The sequence below is a fragment of the Elephantulus edwardii genome, unplaced genomic scaffold (assembly GCF_000299155.1).
Source record: "Elephantulus edwardii isolate Elephantulus edwardi_28Jun2011 unplaced genomic scaffold, EleEdw1.0 scaffold00003, whole genome shotgun sequence".
In the NCBI taxonomy this organism is placed as follows: Eukaryota; Metazoa; Chordata; class Mammalia; order Macroscelidea; family Macroscelididae; genus Elephantulus; species Elephantulus edwardii.
In genome coordinates this window covers 20,872,012-20,895,301 of record NW_006399753.1, presented here as the reverse complement: position 1 = coordinate 20,895,301, position 23,290 = coordinate 20,872,012, and the positions used below count along the sequence as shown (strand labels likewise).

Sequence of the window (23,290 nt, the reverse complement as noted above, 5' to 3'; positions counted from 1 at the left end):
ACTTTGAAATTCACCACTGTGACCTCATGCCTCTTTCTTTCTTAACTAGCATTTCTCCTTTTCGATGTTTTCCGCTCTTGGCAAAACCCAAGAAAGTAATAGGAACTTTGTATCTCACCGAAGAAAACCAGGTTTCCTTTTACTGATGATGAGTGGATCTAGGCGTATCTGGCAATCGATGCGGCCATTGATGAAAAGGAAGTGATGGCATCTGTCTTTGCCAGAAGTTATAACAGGACTACAGTCAAATGAAGCCCTTGTGAATTACAGAAAGTCTTGAATACTGGTGGGCATTGTTGCAGCCTTTCCTTCACATTTTATTTCCTCAAGTCGTTCATTGGAACAAACCCAGATGCCCCTCTGGCTTCCAGAGCATGGCTGGTGTTGTTTGAGCGTGGCCCGGGTTTCCATCATTCACTTCTGCCAGCGATTTAGCTGTTGACTAAAGAGATGTTGATGGCTGTGAGCTCAGGTAGCGTCTACAGAACAGGAGCATGGAGAGAGAAAGCTTTCGAGATGTCTACTCTTTAACCGACTAGTTCTTTGTTGCCATCATGTTGATTCCGACTCACAGTGACCCCTTGTTTGTCAGAGGAGAATGGCGAACCATGTGGGTTTTGTTGTCAGATGTTGTCAAGCAGACACGGCCCATAGCAACCCTATGAAGAGCAGATCTATATGCCCTGCTCTGTGCTGTACCATCCTCATCATCTCTGATATACCTGAGCCCACTGTTACAGTCACTATGTCAGGCTACCTCGTTGAGGGTCTTCCTCTCTTCCACTGACCTCTCCCAGCGGGAGGTCTTTTTCCAAGGACTGGCCCCTCCTACCAATAGGCCCAGAGTATGTGCGAGCCAAGTTTCACCATCCTTGCCTCTAAGGAGCCAACTGGTTGTACTTTCTTCAAGCAAACTTGTTTGTTCTTTGTGGTGGGTTGGTGTTGTTGTTGGTTTGGTTTTTTGTGGGTTTTTGTTGTTGTTTTTAGTGGTTGATATTTTTTATGTAGAAGGCCTGGTGTTTCTTCTGAGGTCCTTCTAGCTGGACTCAAACCTGGAACCTTTTGAAGAACAGTGAAGTGTGTTAACTGTTCGCACCACCCTGTAAATCCACACTTTAGCCTAGGAATCCGGAGTGGTGTTAAATCTTTGCTCCCCTTGTGGCCACACGCCTGGGTTGCTAGCAGAATCAGCTGAAACCTCGTCCCACTTGCAGTCCGTTTCCCCTTGATGTTCTCCTGCATGCAGCCTCCTTTCGTTCGTGCAAAACTCTGCAGTCAGCTTGCCAATGATGCCTCTCCAGTATATTAACTTTTTTTGGCTCCGAAACTTGGATTTATTGTTTTAAAGTATTTTAATGACTAGATTTAATTTTCTTTTCTATGTAATAAGGGCCTATCTCTAATTAGATTATTTCCTTGGAGTTGCAAATCTAGCAAAAGAGTAACTAACTCACAAATGTTAAGTTTAAAAAACTCACTTACTGCTGGTGAATCAGAACGAGCTCCTCGCTGACCTCAAGGCTGTAAATTCTATGAGAGGAGCTTGCCCATCTTTTCCCCACAAACCCACTGGTGGATTTGAACCACCAGAGAGGCAACAGTCTTTGGATTAACTGCACAGCTTCCTATGCACTAGGCCACCAAAGCTCTCTAGTGTCAGGTTTGTTGCTGAGTGGCCTTGAGTGAGAGCTAATTCGCAGCTGGCCCTCCAGCGGGCTTTCTGAGGCCGTAAACTGCATGGGAGGAGAGTTCTCATCTTTCTAAGGAGCAACTGGTGGGTTGGAACAGCTTGCCTTTGGGTTGGCAGGGCAACTTCTTACCGCTAGAGCTCCCTCCCAATGTTAGGGCTGGCCACTTTGTCGTTGAAGGCGTCTTTTCTTTTGATAATTTAATATTTTACAAGTAATAAGAAATGGAAGCTCTTGAATTCTTGTTGACTTGAGAATGGGAGCAGATGTTTTTGTTTTGCACAGTTAGCCTTTTTTTAAAAAATTATAATTAATATCAATGAAAATTTACAGAGACTTTGAATTTCCATTCATTCATTGTTGCACTTTTCTCCCCTCCCAACCCTCACCCCTAGTACACTACCCTCTTGGAAAAGTAAGAGAAAAATTCTTTCATTGTTGTACATTCCCTCCCCCTAGGTCCACTCCACTATGCAGCCTTCGCTCTGGACTCCTGTCACGACAAAAATACCTAATCACATATCCCTTTTAAACAGTTTTCTCCCTCATCTGTTTCAATGCAGTATATATTATTCAACCCATTTTCTCAGTCTCCCCCCAACCCCGATGTCAGTCCTGTTTTACAACAGTGGCACCATCCAGTATTTGTCCTTTTGTGACTGAGATATTTCACTCAGCATAATGTCCTCCAGGGTCATCCATTTTGAATAATACTGCATGAGTTCCTTGTTTTTCAGTGCAGTGTAATATTACATTGCGTGAATATACCACAGCTTCGTTTGTTGGTGGGCACTTAGGTTGTTTCCAACTCCTTGCTATTGTGAACAAAGCCACAATAAACATGGGTGTGCATACAGTTAGCCTTCTTTACTGAGGATGCTGTTGTCTTTTGATGCTCTCAGGCTGCTTCTGACTCATCGCAGCCTGCGTGCAACAGAACAAGATGCCGCCGGGCCCGCCATCCTCAGCGTCAGTGCTGTGTTGGAGCCCAGGGTCCCAGATGCTGTCAGTGTCATGAAGGTTTTCCTCTGTTCTTGGAGAGCTCCGACTCTCTATCTCTCACCAGTATGTGACCAGGCCTTTAGCTTCTGCTTATTCATATGTAAGAAATCAATGCATTATTGTAAGGATTAAATAGCATTTTGAGACCAACTTTTAGATGATGTAAGGAGGTAGGACGAATACTTACTGACCACCTTTATGATGTGTTACACCATTACCCTATTGAAAATTATCGAAAAGTACTACTGATATGGCCTTAAAAAACAAAGAAATGGAGGCTTCGAGGACAATAATGTATGTGCTTAAAGTTTCTTCAAGACAAAAGCAGCACTGGGAATCACACGATGCCTACTGCCCACTACCCACCACCCCATTATCTGGCATTTCCCATTTACAATCGTAGTGCAAACAATCTTTTATTCTCATTTTTTCAGAGGCACATTAAACTCTCTAGGTCTGAGGTTCAGTGGGACATTAAAAGATTCCCTTATTCCTCCTGGTAGATGTCACAGAAAGAGCTTAGTCTGGGGGTCAGAGCTGCTTCGGCAGATCTATGAATGCACCTTGGCTGCTTTGACTGGCAAGGGTCTAGGTGAGGGCTCCGCTGATTTCTGCAATCCCCCCCACACCCTGTCTTCTGTATGTGTGCCTTCACTTATTTACCCAACAGCCTTAGCGTCCTTCCTACATTGTTTCAGGAAAATTCAGTCACTCAATCCATTAAAGTCTATCCAACTCCCTTTCCAGTCCTCCAATACCAACCTCCCCAAGTATTTCCTTCAGACTCTGCCCCTTTTTCTGCAGCCGAGAAAACCTACCCACATTATCCTTTTCTCTTTGTTCTTGTCCTCTACAACTACTCGTCATATCAACTGTCTCTTTATCTGACTAGTCTGTCTTTACGGCGATAATGAAAAAAGTTTCCTGTCAACTATTTTCCACATTAGCAATCTGCAGCTGACAGTGGCAAACACTGAGGTGCAAAGTGAGAGTGAGTCGGATGGTTAAGGTCCCGCATCACCCTGGCTAGGCTGTGAGTCTCAGTGGGTTGGTGGTTGTGCCATGGTGTTCCTCGGAAGCTGTGTAATGAGGTAGAGACATCTTCCATTCCATGATCTGGAGGGCTCACCCTCCCTCCCTCCCTCCCTCCCTTCCTTCCCTCCCTTCTTTCCTCCATCCTTTCCTCCCTCTCTCTTTCTCTCTCTATTTTGTGTGTGTGTGTGTGTGTGTATACTCTCAAATCAGATCTGACTGGTACAGGAGGAGATGGTCCCTCCTTCTCCAGCAGAACATCTGGTGGATTCGAACCATGCACTTCTGGGATTGCAGTGCACCTTCTTGCCATAGGCCTCCATAGCTCACCTCACCCTCCATTCTTACAAAATGATGCTTTTGCTATAATGACTAGATCTTTGGAACCTAACTATGTTGGTAAGTGTGGTATGAGTACAATGTCCAGTTCTCATATTATGCTACATACATTGTGGTGCTGGAGAAGTATATTAAACATACCGTAGAAGGCCAGGGGAACAAATAGGTCTGTCTTGGAGAGGGTGAAAGTAACTGTCTCCTTGGAGGCAAAGATTTTTTTTCCTCTGCTGGAGGCAAAGATTTTTATACTCCGTCTCACATACTTTGGGCATGTGGCCAGGAGGGACCAGTTCTTGGAGAAGGACATCATGCTTGGAAGGATGGAGGGACAGCACAGGAGAGGAAGACTCTGGATAAGATGGATTAATACAGTAACTAGGGCAATGTAGATGCGTTGGAGTCAGTGAGACTGGCTAAGGACAGGGCAGGCTTCAGAGCTATTGTACATAGGGTTGTTAAAAGTCACAGATGACTCAATGGCACACAACAACAACAACAATAACAACAACATTCATTAAGGAATATTAGTTTCCTTACCTTCCTTACACTCTGCTTCCTAAAGTGAGAAATAATGATTAAACATAAAAGTAATAGGAGGTGTGTTTTCTGTTTAGGTGTGAACTTTTAGTTTTTGACTAATTTAGATTTTATGTGATGATCATCTTCTCACAAAGTTTATTTATTTTCAAATTAAATAGGCTTTCCAAAAACATGTACTTGCACTTGGAATGACTTACATGACAGATGAAGCTACCATTTTAGTAAAATGTCAGAGGAGATTAAAGAATCTGGGCTGATACATAAACACGTGCTATGTCTTTGTGCCAGGTTTAAGTTCGTTAGGCTTGAAGAGTAGATCACAGTTTGTCTAACATAATTGTTGTTTATTTGGTTCTAAATGTCATGACAACTCACTCATACTTAAATATTTTAAAATGAAGATTGAATTGCCATAATACATTCTCATCACATCATCAGAACAAAATATTTAAAGGCATAAAATGTTGTTGTAAGGTACTTTTGAGTGAAGTACAACTCATGCCGATCCTCTGAACAACAGATCTGAACCCTGGCCTATCCTGTACCAACCTTGGAGTCTCTAGCACACTCAGGCCCATTGCTGTAGCCACTGTGAAAAATCCACCTAGCTGAGGGTCTTCTTCTCCTTCATTGTCCTTCCACCTCTCCAAGAAGAATGTCTTTTTCTAAGGGGTGGGGGTGGGGTGGGGTGACGTCATAAAATAAAAAAGTAAATCATGAAAACTCACACATTTTACACCAGTAAAAATATTCATTCTACAGTATTACATTCTAATACTATGTCTTAGTTCTTTGTCATAGGGCAGTACTGTTTAGCAAATAAACATCTCCTGTGTAAGAAACAAATGTTTTGTTTGATTTTTGTTATTTTGCAAGCCTATGATTTTATTAAAGAGACTGTGATCTAAGAGTCTATTTTGATCTGGCAAGATCTTATGTATTTTGTTTACATTACTTTGACTTTTCATTGTGACCAATGGAAGTGTAAATGTCTCAAACTTGAAAACACTGTTGTTTTTTTCTCTCTTTTTAGTGGCTCCACCAACAAGACTAAGATATAATGTGTTATCTCAGGACAGTATGCAAATTTCATGGAAGGCTCCAAAAGGGAAATTCGGTGGATACAAGCTCCTTGTGACCCCTGCTTCCGGTAAAAACAATCTGTTGTGTTTCCTAGAGTATTAGCAACTTTTTTGCATGTTGTGGCTGTGAGGTGCTATTGGGTAGAGACTTACTCCCAGTGACTCTGTAAACAGCAGTCCTGAGCCCTGTTCTAGCTTGTGCAGTCCTCATCTTACACACATGATACTGTTGCTGTGGTCATATAGGTAATTAAAGATAGAGTCTATAAAATATTGTTTTAAAAATAATTAGATTTCTTTGATTATTTTATTTACTATAATATTTTTAAATTTTATCCTACAATTAAGGAAGTCAGAATCTAAAAATGTAAAAAGCAATTATTGGTATCATCATAATTCTCCTCAAGCTGAATTTCTAAGTGATCAAATATTCGCACTTCATTTTTAGATTTAAGTCAGATATTTTTGGTCTTCTGACACTTCAAAATTCAGCACACCTGGATGGTCAAAAGCTGTGACTGGTTGAATAACTTGTGATCAGTTAATGTGATTGGACATTATTATTATTCAGTCACTGCCATTTAAATATACACAGCTGAATAGACATTGTGGAAATAACTCACCAGTTGTTAGGGCTAGACAAGACAATTTTGAACAAACTTATTGATTATGGAGATAAAATATGTAAAAGAAAACAAAATAAACTTGAGTTGACTTTTTCTTTCATATGTGTGTGTGTGTGTGTGTGTGTGTGTGTATGTGTGTATATATAATCATTCAACTCATTCATAGACCTCAAATAATTGATTTAGAGCTGACCCTCCATTGGGTTTTTTTGAGGCTGTAAATTGCACAGGAGGAGATTGTCCATCTCTCTGTCTCCTGAGGACATACTGGTAGATTCGAACTACCAGAGAGATTTGGCCTTTGGGTTACTAGCACAACCCTCAGTAAAAGCTCTCTCTCTCTCTCTCTCTCTCTCTATCTATATATATATATATATATATAGAGAGAGAGAGAGAGAGAGAGAGAGAGAGAGAGAGCCACAAGACCTGGAAATCACATAAATCTATAAATCTATCTATCTCTTTATCTACAAGGTATCTCTATCTCTCTCTTCAAGGTGTGTGTGTGTATGTGTGTGTATATATATCTGCAAGGTATATGTGTATGTGTGTGTGTATATATGTATCTGCAAGGTGTGTGTGTGTATATATATCTGCAAGGTGTGTATATAGATATATATCTGCAAGATGTATATATAGATATATAACTGCAAGATGTATATATAGATATATATCTGCAAGATGTATATATCTATGTCTATATCTAATTTATATCATCTATCTATCTGCAAAATGTACATATGTATATCTATCTCTATCTCTCTATATCTATATCTATATCTATATATCTATCTGCAAGGTTATATATGTATGTGTGTGTATATATATATATATAGCTACAAGGTGGAGAGATAGATAGATAGATAGACAGACAGACAAACAGCCACAAGGTTGGGCTTATTGAATTAAAAACTTGGTCTGTCACAAACAGTGTGACTTAGGGAAGCTACTGAATGTCTTCATAGCTGAGCTTCCTGTTTTGTAAAAGAGAGAAACAGCAGTACTGCCCATCTCCTTGAGTTGTGGCTACTGCAGTACAGTCTTTCTGAAGCATCACTCACTCTGAGAGTTGGTCACAAAAGCAGGATTCCATCAGGCACCACCCCTGACCTACTTTTTCAGCTTAACAAGATCCCTGGGTGATTCATATGCCCCTTAAATCTGAGAAGCATTGGTGGTGAGGAACTGAATTAACAGAAGATTCCAAAAGGCTGCTCGGAATGACAAAGCAAAATACTACAATAAAATGTGCGAGGAGCTAGAGTCAGAAAATCAAAAGGGCCGAACTCGCTCAGCATTTCTTAAGCTCAAGGAACTGAAGAACAAATTCAAACCTAGAGTTGCTATAATCAAGCATGCTTTGGGCAGAATATTAAATGTTCCAGGAAGTATTAAAAGAAGATGGAAGGAATATACTGAGTCATTGTATAGAAAGCAATTGGCAGATACAGAAGAATTTAATGAAATAACATATGAGCAAGAGCCTATGATGATGAAGGAATAAGTTCAAGCTGCTTTGAAGGAAATAGCAAAAAATAAAGCCTCAGGAATAGATGGTATACCAATTGAAGTATTTCAGATAACAGATGTTGCCGTGGATGTGCTCACCAAGTTGTGCCAAGAAATCTGGAGAACAACCACTTGGCCAACTGACTGGAAGAGATCTATATTTGTTCCTATTCCAAAGAAAGGTGATCCGACTGAGTGTGGAAACTACAGAACAGTGTCATTGATTTCACATGCAAGCAAGATTCTACCGAAGATCATCCAAAAATGATTAGAACAGCACATCAGCAGAGAATTGCCGGAAGTCCAGACTGGGTTTAGAAGGGGTCATGGTACTAGGGATATTGTTGCTGATGTTAGATGGATCTTAGCTGAAAGCAGAGAATACCAGAAGAATGTCTATCTGTGTTTCATTGATTATGCAAAGGCGTTTGACTGTGTGGATCATAAAAAACTGTGGCTGACTCTGAGAAGAATGGGAATCCCAGAACATTTAATTGTGCTAATGCGAAACCTATACTTGGACCAAGAGGCAGTAGTCAGAACAGAGCAGGGTAACACTGTATGGTTCAGAATTGGGAAGGGTGTACGCCAGGGATGCATCCTGTCTCCATACCTTTTCAACATGTGTGCAGAGCAGATTACCCGAGAGGCTGGGCTCTATGAGGAGAATTGTGGCATCAGGATTGGTGGAAGATCTATTAACAATCTCCGTTATGCAGATGACACAACCCTGCTTGCACTTGCTGCGAAGGGTCAAGGACTGCAGCCTTCAGTATGGACTGAGGCTCAATGTCAAGAAGACAAAGATTCTCACCACTGGACCAATTGACAGCATCAGGATGGATGACGAAGAGATTGAGAGTGTTCACAGCTTCATTTTGCTCGGCTCCACAGTCAACACTCTTCGCACCAGCAGTCAGGAAATCAAAAAGTGTATCGCGATGGGAAAGTCTGCTGTTAGGGACCTCTCTAAAGTACTCAGGAGCAACAGTGTCTCTCTGGAGACTAAGGTGTGCCTGATACAGGCCATGGTCTTTGCAATCGCTTGTTATACATCAGAGAGTTGGACAATGACTAGGGAGGACAAAAGGAGAGTGGATGCCTTTGAGCTGTGGTGCTGGAGAAGAGTACTGAATGTACCATGGACTGCCAGGAAAACAAACAGATTCATCTTGGAGAGGATTAAACCAAGCTACTCCTTGGAGGCAAGGATTCTGGGGCTTCATCTGACATACTTTGGACATTTTGCCAGGAGGGACATGTCCTTGGAGAGGGACATCATGCTTGGGAGGATGGAGGGACAGCGCAGGAAGGGGAGACCCTCTATGAGATGGATTGATTCGGTGACTGGGGTAATCGGGATGGGTGTGTCAGGGGCAGTGCGGTTGGCGCAGGATAGAGCAGGGTTTAGGGCTGTTGTGCATAGGGTTGCTATGAGTCGCAAACGGCACTAACAACAACAACCATATAGTAAGGGCTCAGTAAAACTTACCCTTGACAGCTATACAGATACTCCCTAGCCAGGCTCTCAGTTTTCATTTGTTCTGTTCCATTGATAAATTTTCACATTGTACTGTCGTTTAATTAGTAATTGCACATAAGCCATCTCCAGCAGTCTCTGGGTTATGAAATGAGATGCCTTCCCCTGTCTTTAAATCTTTAACCACCCCATGGGAGAAAGATGGGCTGTTTTCCTTCCATAAAGACTTATTGCCTTGGAAACCTGATGGAAGATAGCTATGAGGTGGAACTGACTTTGTAGAAATGGGTTTGATGTTTTGAGTTGGTGCAAGAAAATGTCCAAAGTCTTAGCATTGCTTTAAAAGCGGAGTGCACAGCAAGTCAAGGTAATTGTGATGAAGATTTTTGTTTAACTTGGGTAATTTATTCATTTGCTTCATAGTGAGGGAAAATTTACATGACATTGAAAGGCAGATACAATTGTTCTTAAGTCAAATGGTCATAACTTGGGGAACTTCCTGTGTTTGTATATTGTATATGTCGTTGTTGATAGCAATCCTATGAACAAAAGACCTGAAGCCTTTTTATGTCTATTGTCATTTCTCAAAGTTCATAGAGTTTCCAGCGGCATGTAGTTTAGGAAGTGGATATGTAGGTATATGAATATAATAATTCTATAAATATAATAATTCTTTTTTTTCTCTATTTGTAATAAAGATGAATCCAGAGTTTTTTCTATTAGAGAACTTTTTTAAAAGAATTTTAATTTTATTTATTTTTGTGTGTGTGTACCGTCAAATCGGATCTGACTGGTACAGGAGGAGATTGCCCCTCCTTCTCCAGCAGAGCATCTGGTGGATTCGAACCAATACTTCTGGGATTGCAGCGCAGCTTCTTGCCACTAGGCCACCAGAGCTCCCTCTGTTGGAGAACTTTTCTTAACTCATTGAAAGGGACAGATTCTTGCTCTGTTGTTCATAAATGCAGCCAACTTACCCCACAGTGGACTGCAGACCTTAAAGCTGGCTTATTGCTCAGTGACTCAAAATAAATACACACCTTCTTTGATTACAAATATTACCCATAAAGGTATTAAGTGACTTCTGGGTTGAACAATACCAGATGCCAACTTCTCTGGCAGTTGGTCCACAGAACTGACTCGCTGATGGACGACGATATTAATTTCTTCATCCTGGTCCAGATTTTTCATTCCAAGGGATGGTGCTGTTTAGAAATTACTTTTCAAGATAGAAATTGTTCTACAAAATAAATCACCTTGGACTATTTAAATGGAAAAGATTCTTCAATATCTACATAACTCTAAAGGTCAAAACACAGTGTATTAATTGGTGGCCTCTTTCAAAATTCCTCACATCTCATTTTGTAGGTTCAGATTTTTTCTGGTCAGCAGTTTAACATTTCCTGACAAGTTACTGATAACCCCAAACTATTAAATATGCCACACAGAAATCATTGAGGAATTAGAGAATTTTGAAAGTGACACAGGAGGCAGCTGAGCCAGGCATTGACTCAAGTCTTGAATTCCCTTTATAACAATTCAGGCCTAAAGCATACTTGCAGCTCTTGCTTAAAAGCATAAATAAAAATTGGGAGCGAGAGCAAATGATTTCTGGAGAATTGCTTGTTTCCAACTCTAAGAGATCACATATTCTTAAAACATTGATTCCTACATGATCAAACAGAGGAAATGAAAGAGCTAGAAGTACTTCAAGTCACACATGGTTTATAGACGTTAGTGCTGTGAAATACGGCTTGACCATTGTTTATGCCATCCCTTCTCAAAGCGTATTCCATGGAATTCTGCAATATGCACATAGTTGTGTTGCAACCAAATGGCTTAATGGTCAAATAAATATGAGCAATGCTGATTTACCCAGAGTTCAAAGCTTTTTTATTGCAGCATTCTCAAAGCTTCCAGCAAAATAATAGGCTTTGTGCTTTTCTGAGAGATGTTCTGATAGACAAAGCTTTTTAAGGAATTCTCTCCCCTCCCCAATGAATCATACTTCTAGAAATACCAGATTATGAAAAATTTATTTGGTGTGCTTAATGGTAGGTAAATTTTAAATGGGAGAAGTTTGTGAAATGAGATTTAATATTTTGGAACACATGCATCAAAGGAAACAGATTTTGGCAAGAGAAAGGCTTGACTTTGCCTTGAAGTAGCTAACAGGATGGGTGATAGAACAGCAGCATCAAATTTCAGATTAAAGCTCATTTATTTTATTAGAGTCTGATTAAAATATATGACAGTCTTTGTACTGTGTTTTATTAGTTCAGCAGATATCAGACTACTTGTACTACTAACTACCTTTGGTTGCCTGGTGGTTAAGGATTCGTGTCAACCCACACACACAGGCATTTCTAATCCACCAGCTGTTCTGTGGGAGAAAGATGAGCAGTCTCCTCCTATGCAATTTACAGCCTCTGAAAATCCACTGGAGGGTCAGCTATGAGTCAGTTTTGATTCAATAGCACATAAAAGCAACATCCACAATTGAAAAGACAGAAGTTTTAAATTTAATTTCCCTTGCTCTGACACAGAAACAAAATAAAAGAGATAGATTTTGAATTTTGTACAAAAGTTGAGTGTTTAAGCAGCTGAATTTATAGGGAAGCCTTAGCTAGTTGCCTGATTAGGTGGAGGAAAGCCTTTTCATGAACTGAGCTTTGACTGGTGGTGTAGATGGTAGTATGTTACATCCAAAGGTGGTTCCTCTCCGGCAGTTCAAATCCACCAGGGCCTCCACAGGACAAAGCTGGGCAAACTCCTCCCTAATGATTTACTGTCTCTGAAAACCCTCTGGAGGGTTAGCTATGAGTTGGTTCCGACTCAACTGCAGTGTGGTTGAGTTTTTGAAGCTTCCTTTCAGGCAGCCAGACTCTGAGTGGTTCCTTCAGCATCTGAGCCAGTGTGGTCAGATTCAAAGTGTTTAAATGGCTCAGAATTCAAGGATCCTCTGAGTCACTGCTGAGAGGCTTTGGAAAGCGTTCAGTGTGGATAATTAGATGCAGTCTGCTCCCTCTCTCCTCTAGCTTTGCTTTTAAGTAGGTATCTTTTATTATATCTGCTCCTGGGACCTTGCCACTCTTCCTGGCTCCTACTGTATTACAGCCTTTCTTATTTCATAGAGCAATAGTGTGTGAGGATGAAAGAGTCTCATGACTGTGTGCTGTCTGACTGAGACAGCTGGTGAGGTTGTCTGTTACAGAGGGTACAACTGAAAACAAGCATGAGAATCATGGTACAGTTCATGTGTTGCGCATGCCTGCATCGTATGTCATTGAGAAAGGGTTCACCTTGGAAAAAAATCCTCATTAAGGCTTAAACAGTTTACTTGCTCTCCACTGTTAACCTAATTGCATGGAATTTTATTTTCTTCTTGTTCTGTTTTCCTGTAGGTGGAAAAACTAGCCAGTTGAATCTCCAGAACACTGCAACTAAAGCAATTATTCAAGGTCTTATGCCAGATCAGAATTACACGGTTCAACTTATCGCTTACAATAAAGACAAGGAAAGCAAGCCAGCCCAAGGCCAATTCCGAAGTATGTATTTATCTGCGTGTGCCATTGGAGGATTCAATCTCATCCTTGAGCTTGATTCTGTGACCTATAGGTTCAGGGACTTACACTGTAAAGTCTTATAACTGGAAGAACACAAGAGACATTTAGCATATTTTCACATATAATCCAACCAAGTACACAGCAGATGTGCATATGAGGCTCATACAATACACATAGAATATTTGGGGGAAAGACCTATAACATACCCACATGTTATTTGTATAAAACATGGTAGTCCAGTGTCATTGGTCTGAAGAGTGTGGAGCCCTGACCCTGGGATCTTACCATCTAGTGACAGAAATTTTCTGTTTACTTTCGTATCTCCTACATGCCAAAAAGTATGACATATCCTACTCCAATGTCTGTGTTTCCTCATTGTTATAATAGAGATCTTTTAAAAAAACAAAATAATAGTATTACTTTGGAAGTGTGAAATCAAATGAAAATATAAATGGAATAGTATAATGAAACCCACCTGCAACCAGCTTTAACCTTTAACCACTCATGACCAATTTTATTTCATTTACATCCCTATGTCACCCTTTCATCTGATGTATGTTATGCATCTATTTATACATCTACATTGATTATATGTATATATATATATACACACACACACATGTATGTATGTACATTCTAGATAAAATTTCAGGTAGGGTTGGTGTGGTTTTTTTTGTTTGTTTTAGGCTGTAGCTTTTAAAGAGATTACCTCTAAAACTAACCCTCAATATGATTTTCAAAAATCTCAAAGGCTTCATTGCTAAAATTTCTATATAAACAGATTTGGCAAATCCAGCTATGAGCAAGGCATCCAGATGTTTTAATTGTTATGGGCATTTGCAGCCCACGATGTCTGGAAGCTCTGGAAGTGGTCTTTATGTTGTTTTCAGGACACACAAGCCTTCTTGTCTGATGCTGTTGGCATCACACTTAAATATGTGGCTTCCAATATTTCCCCATGGGTGAATTAAAGAACCTTTATTTGCGGGGTGGGGGAGATTTGCTAGAAGCCCTGAAAAGGATAGTGAATCACTTTACTTTTATCTGAGATATCATGATGGATCATGTAGAAGATTCCACTGATTGGGTCTATGAAGAAACACAATAAAGAACTTTCACAGCAGCTACTTACTTAAGGGATTTCAAAAGAAAATGTAGTTATCTTCTGTTTCCTTGAGCTGCTGAAATACTCTTAGTGAAACAGTCTAAATGTTTAGTTGAATAAATTATAAGTAAGCATTTTAAATTTTTATAGCTGTTAAGTTGTTTTCATTAGCAGGACAGAGGGATTGGTTATGTAAGAATGAAATGAAGCCGGCTTTGCTTGGATGGCCTCTTTTCCCAGCTTGCATTTCTGTTACGTATTTGCCTGGCAGATGCAGCGTGGGCTGTTCTCCCTCAGAAGCATTCACAGTCAGATCGAGGGAAATGACCTTCCCTCTAAGTGTGCAACCGGTGTAAAGGCTTGGAATTGTCATGAGTTCATATTTTTCCAAATTAATATTTTTATCATTCATACACATTGTGTTTCATGCATGTACATTTCCCTGTAGTATTTCATGTACGTTATATTTCATTCATTTATTTTTTGAGGCTGGGTTTTGTTTTGGGGGAGGTGTATGTGTGGGTTTGTGTGTGTGAGGCTGTTTTTATGAGTCCTTTTCAGACACACAGGGAAGCGTGAGAAAGAATATCTGTATTTTGAAGATTTTTTTTCTGCCATAGCATTTGCTAAAACTTAGCCTTTTTTTAAAGTTCATGCCTTTTTCCTCTTTAAAAATTTTTTGAGAAGTAAGCACTTTTATTACTAAAAAAGGTGGCAAATGTATTTTATCTCCTACACATATGATTCCAAATCAGCCACCCATGTGGCCTAGCAACTCAGCTTCTTCCAGCCTCAGTCTCCTCAGCTGAAATATGGGTGAAAAATGTACCAATTATTGTGCAGATCAATTCAGAGCATGATGTTGCATAGTATTATCTCAATTAATGCTACTTTGCTCATGATAGTCTCTTTGTACCTGAGCTAGTCCTTTGCTTGAGGAGGATGGCTTGCCTTTCCACTTTCCATTCCAGGTAGAGTAGAGTGAAAGGAAGCCATTCAAAACTGACATCTCTGTGCAGAGTAGGCCAAACTCAGGGGCTGCATCACAGAGATCTAGATATGACCTGGCTTCTGTGCTAACTCTACTTTTGTGGCATATGATTTAACTACTTATCCTCCTGGTCACAGCTCTCTCATTTAGGAAGGTGATTATTCAATTTGCAGCCATTATGAAGAATTCAATCCGTATCCATCTGGCTAAGAACTCAGCTGGCGCAGTTCTCCCATGTTCTCCATATCACCACAAGACAAGTTTGAATAACAAAATAAAACATCAGTTCTAATTTTTGGGAAAGAAGCTCTACCCTGGAGCAGATCTCTTTTTGATACTCAAGAGTTTTCGAGGTTTTACCACAAACTCATTGTATATTTTCTTGTAGACTTTAATACAACACATTGATGTATTTCTACTGTTCTCTTTCAGTTAAGGATTTGGAGAAGAGGAAGGAACCGAAACCCAGGGTCAAGGTTACGAACAAAGTAAACGGGACAAAACCATCCTCACCAGAAGAAGGTCAGATGTTGTTTTGATTATTTGGGGGTTTTGCTGTATTAATGGCACTGGAAGTGCACATAAACGTGTTCTTCCATCCAACAGTAGAGCTCAGATCTGATGAACATTCTTCTTTTCATTCCTACGTAATGACCATCAACACTTTAGCCTCAGCTCTATCACTTTTCTGTGAGTGTACAGACATTTATGCACAGCCTGTCCATGGTATTTCACATAAAAGTCTAACCATGACATTCAGGAGGTGTGATGGCTTAATGGTAAATTGTGTAAGTTCTCCCTTGTGTCCGCCTGAATTCAAAGATAGATAGCGTTGTCATTTTTAAATCTGAATGATTTACTTATTATCTAATATCTGTGTTTCTATTCCTTCATCTGTAAAATGTAGATAATGATTCACCCTGGGATTACATGTGTTGATATATATGAAATGCTTATAGTACTGCTTATTACTTAATAATATTAGCTATCATTGTTAGCCTACCTCATTCCTTTCAATGACTGTATGGTATTCTGTGGCTTAGACTCCCATGGTTTATTAACTAATCCTCTGTTGATGAGAATGTAAGAGTTGCTTTGGTGACATAGTCTGTCGGGAGCAGTGCTGTAAACCCAAAGGCCACATTTCTCTGGCAGTGCAGACCCATCAGTGGCTCCACAGTGGAAAGATAGGCAGTCTCCTGCTGTACCAGCTCAGGAAATCCAATGGAGGGTCAACTGTGTGTTTGTTCTGACTCTTCAGAAATGAATTGGAGTGTTTTTAGAATTAAAAAAAAATCGTATGTCTAAAGTAGAATTGTAGGATTTAGACATTTGTAAACTTTGCAGTTTTTTAGACCCTACCAAATTGACTTAAATATTTTAAAATTATTTCTACCATTGTTAGCTATATATGGTAGGATTTTTAAAATAAAATTTTATTTTAACAGTGATTTTAACATATTGATAAGGAAGTCAGTCAATTGCTTGTGCTAGGTTTAAGAGGAGGAAGCTCTGGTGGCTTGGTGGTAAGTAAGTGGCTTGTCAAGATGCTGCCGGACAAAGACTGCCGCTGCACCCTGTATGATGCAGCTTATGAGACCAAGGAGAGCAAGAAGGAGGACCTGGTGTTTATCTTTTGGGCCCCTGAGTGTGCTCCCCTTAAGAGCAAAATGATCTGTGCTAGCTCCGAGGATGCCATCGAGAAGAAGCTGACAGGGATCAAGCCCGAATTACAAGCAAACTGCTGTGAGGAGGGCAGGGACCGCTGCACTCTGGCAGAGACACTGAGGGGCAGTGCTGTCATCTCCCTGGAGGGCAAGCCCTTGGGCTGCAGGCTGGAGGGATCCCAGCAGGGGGAGGGCAATGCCTTCACCCCAGTTGTCAAACACTCCCCCCACCCCCTGGACCTTCCTCCTCCCTCTGCTCCTGATGGTTCTGGCCATCCCAAATCGCTTTTGATCTTCTGATTCCTATTGGGTTGAAATGGACCAAGTTCCTCCAGGGACCCCAGTATAAGGAGTACCTTTATTTTTTTTTAACGACACATCTACTCCCTACCTGTTCCTTTCCCTTTCCAGGCTGCCAATTTCTAACTGCAACGGTGATGCTGTGCTTGTTTTTTTTTTTTTTTTTTAAAAAAAGATCCTATCTAAAATCCAGTCTGTTGCCATTGAATCCCTTCCAGCTGGCCTTTTAATGGGTTTCCAAGGCTGTAAGTCTTTATAGAACACTGGGTTTTTCTCCCTCAGAGCAGCTGGTGGTTTCGAACTGCCAACCTTTCCCTTTGCAGCTTCATAACTTAGGCAGTATGCAGCGAGAGTGGCTCAGAATAGGACAAGGTGCAGAACTATTGTTCTTAGGGTCATTATGATGAGTCATAGTGGGCACATAACAACAGCAGCAACATGTCCCCGAGGGCTCAGAACTCCTAACTAATGGTAACAGTTTGGTGCACATTGTAAAGTGCTATCTGTTTGCTATTAGAACCATTGTTTGTGCCTTGAATATTTAACACAGTGTCTTATTGAGATGGTTTATAACTGCAAGTTCTTGTTGTTAGGTGCTATCAAGTTGAACTACAGTTTGTAAGTATGTAAATCAGATGTTCATAGCCTTGAGATTTCCTGTGCTTAGAAATATGCTGTTTAATTTCTAAACATATGGGGGAATTAAAAAGAAATTAATTTGTGATTGGTGTCTAAATTAATTGCACTGTGGTTAAAATAATGTTATGTTGAAGAGTCTTTGAAATTTACTGAGACTTATTTTATTGCTTTAATGTGGTCAGTTTTTAAAACCATTCCATGTGTCCTTGAGAAAAACGTGCTTTTTAATTCCTCTGATGTGTGATTTGTTCATTTTTTTCCTTAGTAACCTTGATAATTTTATTTTAAATACTTGTACACTAGTTATATAGTGTATGAGAATGCCTACATTTTTCTAGTGGATTTAAATGTTATTTATCGTGACTCTTCCTATTTTTATTAATTCTATATTTGCCTTCTGGAGAGAGGATGAGAGACACACAAATGTTGAAGACTCTCCTTCATAGGGTCGCTATGAGTCTCCTGTGACTCGATGGCACATAACAACAACAACAACATATTTGCCTTACAGTTACCAGCTTTATTTAAAAATACCCAAGTCCAAATCCATTGCTGTTCAAGTTGGTAAATCTCATAGGCAGCCTGTAGGACACCATTGTTGGGAGCTGTTGAGTCAAGTATGACTCCTAGTGACTCTCTGAACAATAGATCTGAACCCTGTCCTATCCTGTGCCATTCTCATCATTTCTGACCTACTCAAGCCCACTGCAGCAGTTACTGTGTCAGTCCATCTTGTTTAAGGTCTTCCTCTCTTTCGCTGACCTTCCACCTTTCCAAGCATGATGTCCTTCTTCAAGGAATAGCCTCTCCTAACAACATGCTCAAAGTATGTAAGGTGAACTTCTGTCATGCTTTCCTCCAAGGAGCACTGTGGCTGTACTTTGCCCAGGATGTATCTGTCTATCTGTTTTTTTGGGAGTCTGTGGAACTGCCTAATAGTGTTTCAAGCCTGTAAGTACTTACAGACGTGGACTGCCAAGTCTTCTGCTGAGCAACTGATGGGTTTGAACTGTCAACCTTATGGTTAGCTTTCAAGTGCTTTATTCCAGTACCACCAGGGATCTTTAATTTTGTTTAAGAGTTAATAATATATTGATTGTTCTATAATTGTATAAATCTTCTCTTTTAAGGTGCTCTTGTTTGTATTGTCAGTTTCAAGATGAACAATCTTGTAAAGAATATGCTACTGGATTTTGAAATGTAACAGTCTTCCCTCAACCACTATGGTCTTGAGCATGACAGAAATTGTGAGGATGGTGGAGGCAAAAAGCGAGATTCAGATCTGTTGTTCATAGGGTTGCCTTGAGTAGTATTCTACTGGACGGCACCTAAAAGCAACACAAGCATGGAAATCTATTATCATTGGTCCATTGGAGACAGGAAAGCCTTCCTCATCTCGTTCTGTATGTAACTCTTCGCTATAAACCTTCTCTCAGGACATAGTGGTTTGTGATTCCCACTGAACTATGCTCTTCTTTGTTTTCCCAGTAGCCTTACAATTTATTTGTACAAGAGTCTGCATTGATAGTGGCTAAGATACAATCAGACATAGTTCACATATTTTGAAATTTTAGTTGAAATGCAAAGAACTGAGATCTTTAATAGAAGTTGCTGCACATGAAACAGTTACTTGTTTTCAATCTGTACATGTTTCTTCAATATTCCAAAATAAACTCTTAGACAATGATGGTATTTGCCTTTGAGTAAAATAGCACATTTGCATTTAAGGGCTCTTTCTCCTTTGTTGTCCAAACAGCTTTCTCCAGTTATTCTTTTGGTGTTTTGTACAAAAATGCAGCCTGATTGAAAAAGATTATGAAACAGATAGGGAAAAATACCTTTCCGTTTTCTTTCCCCCTCTGTTAATGATATTTTCTGTTTAGATGACTGACTCTTTGTGGTATTATTTTTTAAAGTTGATTTTTTAAAAATCATTTTCTGTTGTGAGAAGATAAGAGGAAGGTCCTCATAATCTCATTTACTGGAGGAAAAAATGGAATGAACTTTGGTTATTCTTTCTAGGAGTCAGCAAACTTTGGCCCATGGCAAGTTAAGTCTGCTCTTTTTTCTTAAAATAAGGTTTTATTGGGACAGAGCCACCCTCATTCCTTTATTTATTGTCCATGGCTGCTTTCCCACAACACAAGAGCTGAATAGTTGCAACAGAGACCATATAACCCATAAAGACCAAAATATTTATTATTTTATCTTTTCAGACAACATTTGTTGTTTAAGGTTCTCATCTACTCTTTCAAGCTGCTGTTGTCACTTCAATCCCACATAGCCAGTTCTTAAAAGAGCATGATTCTACCATGAGGTGTCATCTCACCCCGGTAAGAATAGCAAAATTTAACAGAATGGCAAACATCAAATGCTGGCGAGGTTGTGGAGAAACTGGAACCCTTATTCACCATTGTTGGGAGTGTAAAACGGTGCAACCACTGTGGAAGGCGGTATGGAACTTTCTCAAAAAAGTTGCAAATAGAAATACTGTTTGACCCAGCATTTCCACTACCGGAAATATACCCTAAAGAAACCATAACCACCACCCAAGCAGATATATGCACACCCATGTTTATTGCAGCTTTGTTCACAATAGCAAAGAGTTGGAAACAACCCAAGTGCCCATCAACAAATGAATGGATAGTGAAACTGTGGTATATTCACACAATGGAATACTATGTTGCATTGAAAAACAAGAAACTCATGAAATAGTATTCAAAATGGGTGACCCTGGAGGACATTATGCTGAGTGAAATATCTCAGTCACTAAAGGACAAATATTGCATAAGGCCACTGTTGTAAAACAGGACTGACATCAGGGTTGAGGGAAGACTGAGAAAGATGGGATAAATAATGAATACTTCATTGAAACAGATGAGGGAGAGAACTATTTAAAAGGCATATATGATTAAGTATTATTGTCGTGACTAGAGTCCAGAATGAAGGCTTCACCGTGGAGTGGACTTGGAGGGAGGGATTGTATAATAATGAAATAATTTTTCTTATACTTTTCAAAGAGAAGAGCGAACTCGGAGGGGAGGGGGTAGGCAGGGAGAAAAGTGCAACAATGAATGAATGGAAACCCTAAGTCTCTGTAACCTTTCATTAAAATTAATTTTAAAAAAGTAGAAGAGCATGATTCTTAAAGGAGGCTTTGTTATTTGGTGTGTGTTTTTTGGTTTTGCGGGGGGTTTTTTTGTTTTTTGTTTTTTTTAACTACTTAAGCTAAACTAGTGTTCGGTTTTAAGAAGACTTCCGGACACATTTTTTTTTAATTTAAAGTCTAAAGATTACTTCAGGGCAATCATTTTCATTGTTTATCCAGCCTACATGACTCCATAAAGTCTAGAATTTATGGAGGATTTTGATGAGGATTTAAAATCTGTTCTTCATGTTTCCACTTTTGAGCAGGGCTCGTCCATTGACTATTTGATCAAAGTCATCAGTAATGATGGTAGTTGAATACCATTTGGGTTTTCTTGTCTTGTGGGCTGTGTCACCAGTTGTTATCTGCCATGGACTCAGAAACAGCTAACAATAAGTAAAAGGTGGACCACCGCCAGTCGCTCTCTGGGAGACAAATAGGCAGTTTCTGCCTGTTAAGATTGACGTCGTGGAAGGTCAGAATTGACTGGACAGCAGTGAGGGTTTTGATAAAAAAAAAAATTTAATAAAAAAATTTAGCTTTCTGATGGTTGTCTTTTTAAAAGAACACAATCATTTTCTTATGCCCATTGTAATACAGCAATGATCACTGCTATACAATTTATCAGTCTGTTTACCCTAGTTGCCTGATTGATACCTTCCTTCTTGTTTAAGGCTTTTCTACAATCTTGTCTCTATACTCAGGGTTCACTGATACTGTCAAATTGAGCAGCTGTTTCTTACAAGTTGCAAAATGTCATCATCTATTAGTGATTCATTGGAATAGCAGAGTCAGTTGATGCATTTTGCAGAAAATTAGCTCGGATAATCATAGTAGATATACACTCAGCGTCTGCAGTACTACAAATTAATGTAAGCTGGAGAAATGTGATTGAGATACAGAGTGGCTTCTGGAGTTGAGCAAAATTCCCTCTAAGTAGAGGTTGTTGTTGTTGTCTACCATTGATTGGGAACTAACACATAGCAGACCCTCCAGTGGGTTTTCAGAGGCAGTAACTTCACGGAATGAGATTTTCCCTCTCTCCTGTGGGACAGCTATTGGATTCAAACTGCATACCCTTGTGTTGACAGTACAATTCCTTACCACTAAACCACCAGAGCTCCCTTTTATCTGGGGGCTAGCAAATCTTGGTCATAGACCACTTCTCTGGGCTTTGGTAGGACAGAGACAATTTATGCCCAAGAGATAAGGAAGTGTCCATCCGAGGCCCCATGGACTAGGGACTCCATTGTGTGACTGTAGGGTCTCCAACAAGTCGGAGGAGGTCGGTCACAGCTCATGCTGCACAGCAAAAGGAACCTCAGGTGTAACAGGGTTTCAGAGGCTGTAAGTCTTTGCAGGAACATACTATCTCATCTGCCTCTTTCTCCTGAGAAATTGCTGGTGGCTTTGAACTGATGATCTTTTGGTTAGTAACCTAACTCTTAGCCTATTACTCTAATAAAACTTTCATGAGATGAGTGGAGGAACAAGAAGCAGATAGGAATCTCAGAGATGCTAGTGTTGTTGGAAAAAGGATGAGTAATTGATTTGTACTGAGAAGCGAGGCACCGATATTGGCAGGTGAATGTAACTGATTTATAGAGGGCTTTAAAAAGCACAGTGAATCATTCAGGCTTAGTTTGACAAGTGGAGGGTGAAGAAAAGAAATCATAAACTTCAGAATTTCAAGGCATTCTTGTAGTCTCTGGGGTCAAACCCACTAAATTCAACCATCAATGGTTGCCAGTATATACTTTCAGAGACAAGAAGTCTTATTTCTTCCCCAGGTACTAGTCTCTAAATATCCTGTTGAGTAGAAAAATCCTTCTTGACTTGAGTTGAGATCTGTCTCCATGTTCACCCTCCCACCTTCTGGTCCCTGTGGGCACACTGAACACTCATAATCCCCCTTCTGTGTTAAAGCTCTTTAATAAGTGAAGACAGCTCTCGTGTCTTCCCCAGACCCTGATGGTTATGAGCAGAGGAGAGAGGTGATGAGTGTGGTTTTTACAGGCTTGTCAGTTAACTGCTGAAATGTCGGACTCACTGTGACAGCTGAAGCGTTCTTTTGGCTGTCGTGCAGAGATGGGTCATCACATGCCTGCAGGTTGTTGTGGTTTTATTCATCCTGGCTTGAATGCAGGATAAGTGACTATGACGTTGATTCCATGCTGTCTTTAATTGCAAGATGTGGCTGGCTCTTCCCCTTCCTTGTGTGCGCCCCCTTCCCCCTTCTATTCCTTGGAGGAGGGAGCTAGTGTAGTAACAAAGTGATTCAAATTTTGGAGACTGAGCTTTGGAGTCAGTTCTGGATTTGAGTTCCAGTTCACCTTAGTGGGGGATGTTGGGCAAGTGACTTAGCACCTGCACAATGCATAACCCTGGAAGCAGCAGTCGAGAAAGCAAGAAAGATTTCTTTTACTTTTCAAAGAGAAGAGCAAACAGGGAGTGGAGAGGGGTGGGCAGGGAGAAAAATGCAACAATGAATGAATGGGAAAATCTCTGTAAATGTTCATTAAAAGAAATAAAAAGAAAAGAAAAAGAAAGAAAGAAAGAAAGAAAGAAAGAAAGAA

At 40.1% G+C, this 23,290-nt stretch overlaps 1 protein-coding gene across 1 annotated transcript in view; it reads left to right on the top strand.

The window, feature by feature from the left end:
- Positions 1–23,290, top strand: part of COL14A1 (collagen, type XIV, alpha 1) — a 226,996-nt gene that overhangs the window by 9,497 nt on the left and 194,209 nt on the right. The window contains exons 2-4 of the mRNA XM_006879473.1: positions 5,635–5,751; positions 12,703–12,846; positions 15,393–15,482. Of these exons, the coding sequence (XP_006879535.1) occupies positions 5,635–5,751; positions 12,703–12,846; positions 15,393–15,482 (351 nt within the window). The remainder of the gene's footprint in view (positions 1–5,634; positions 5,752–12,702; positions 12,847–15,392; positions 15,483–23,290) is intronic.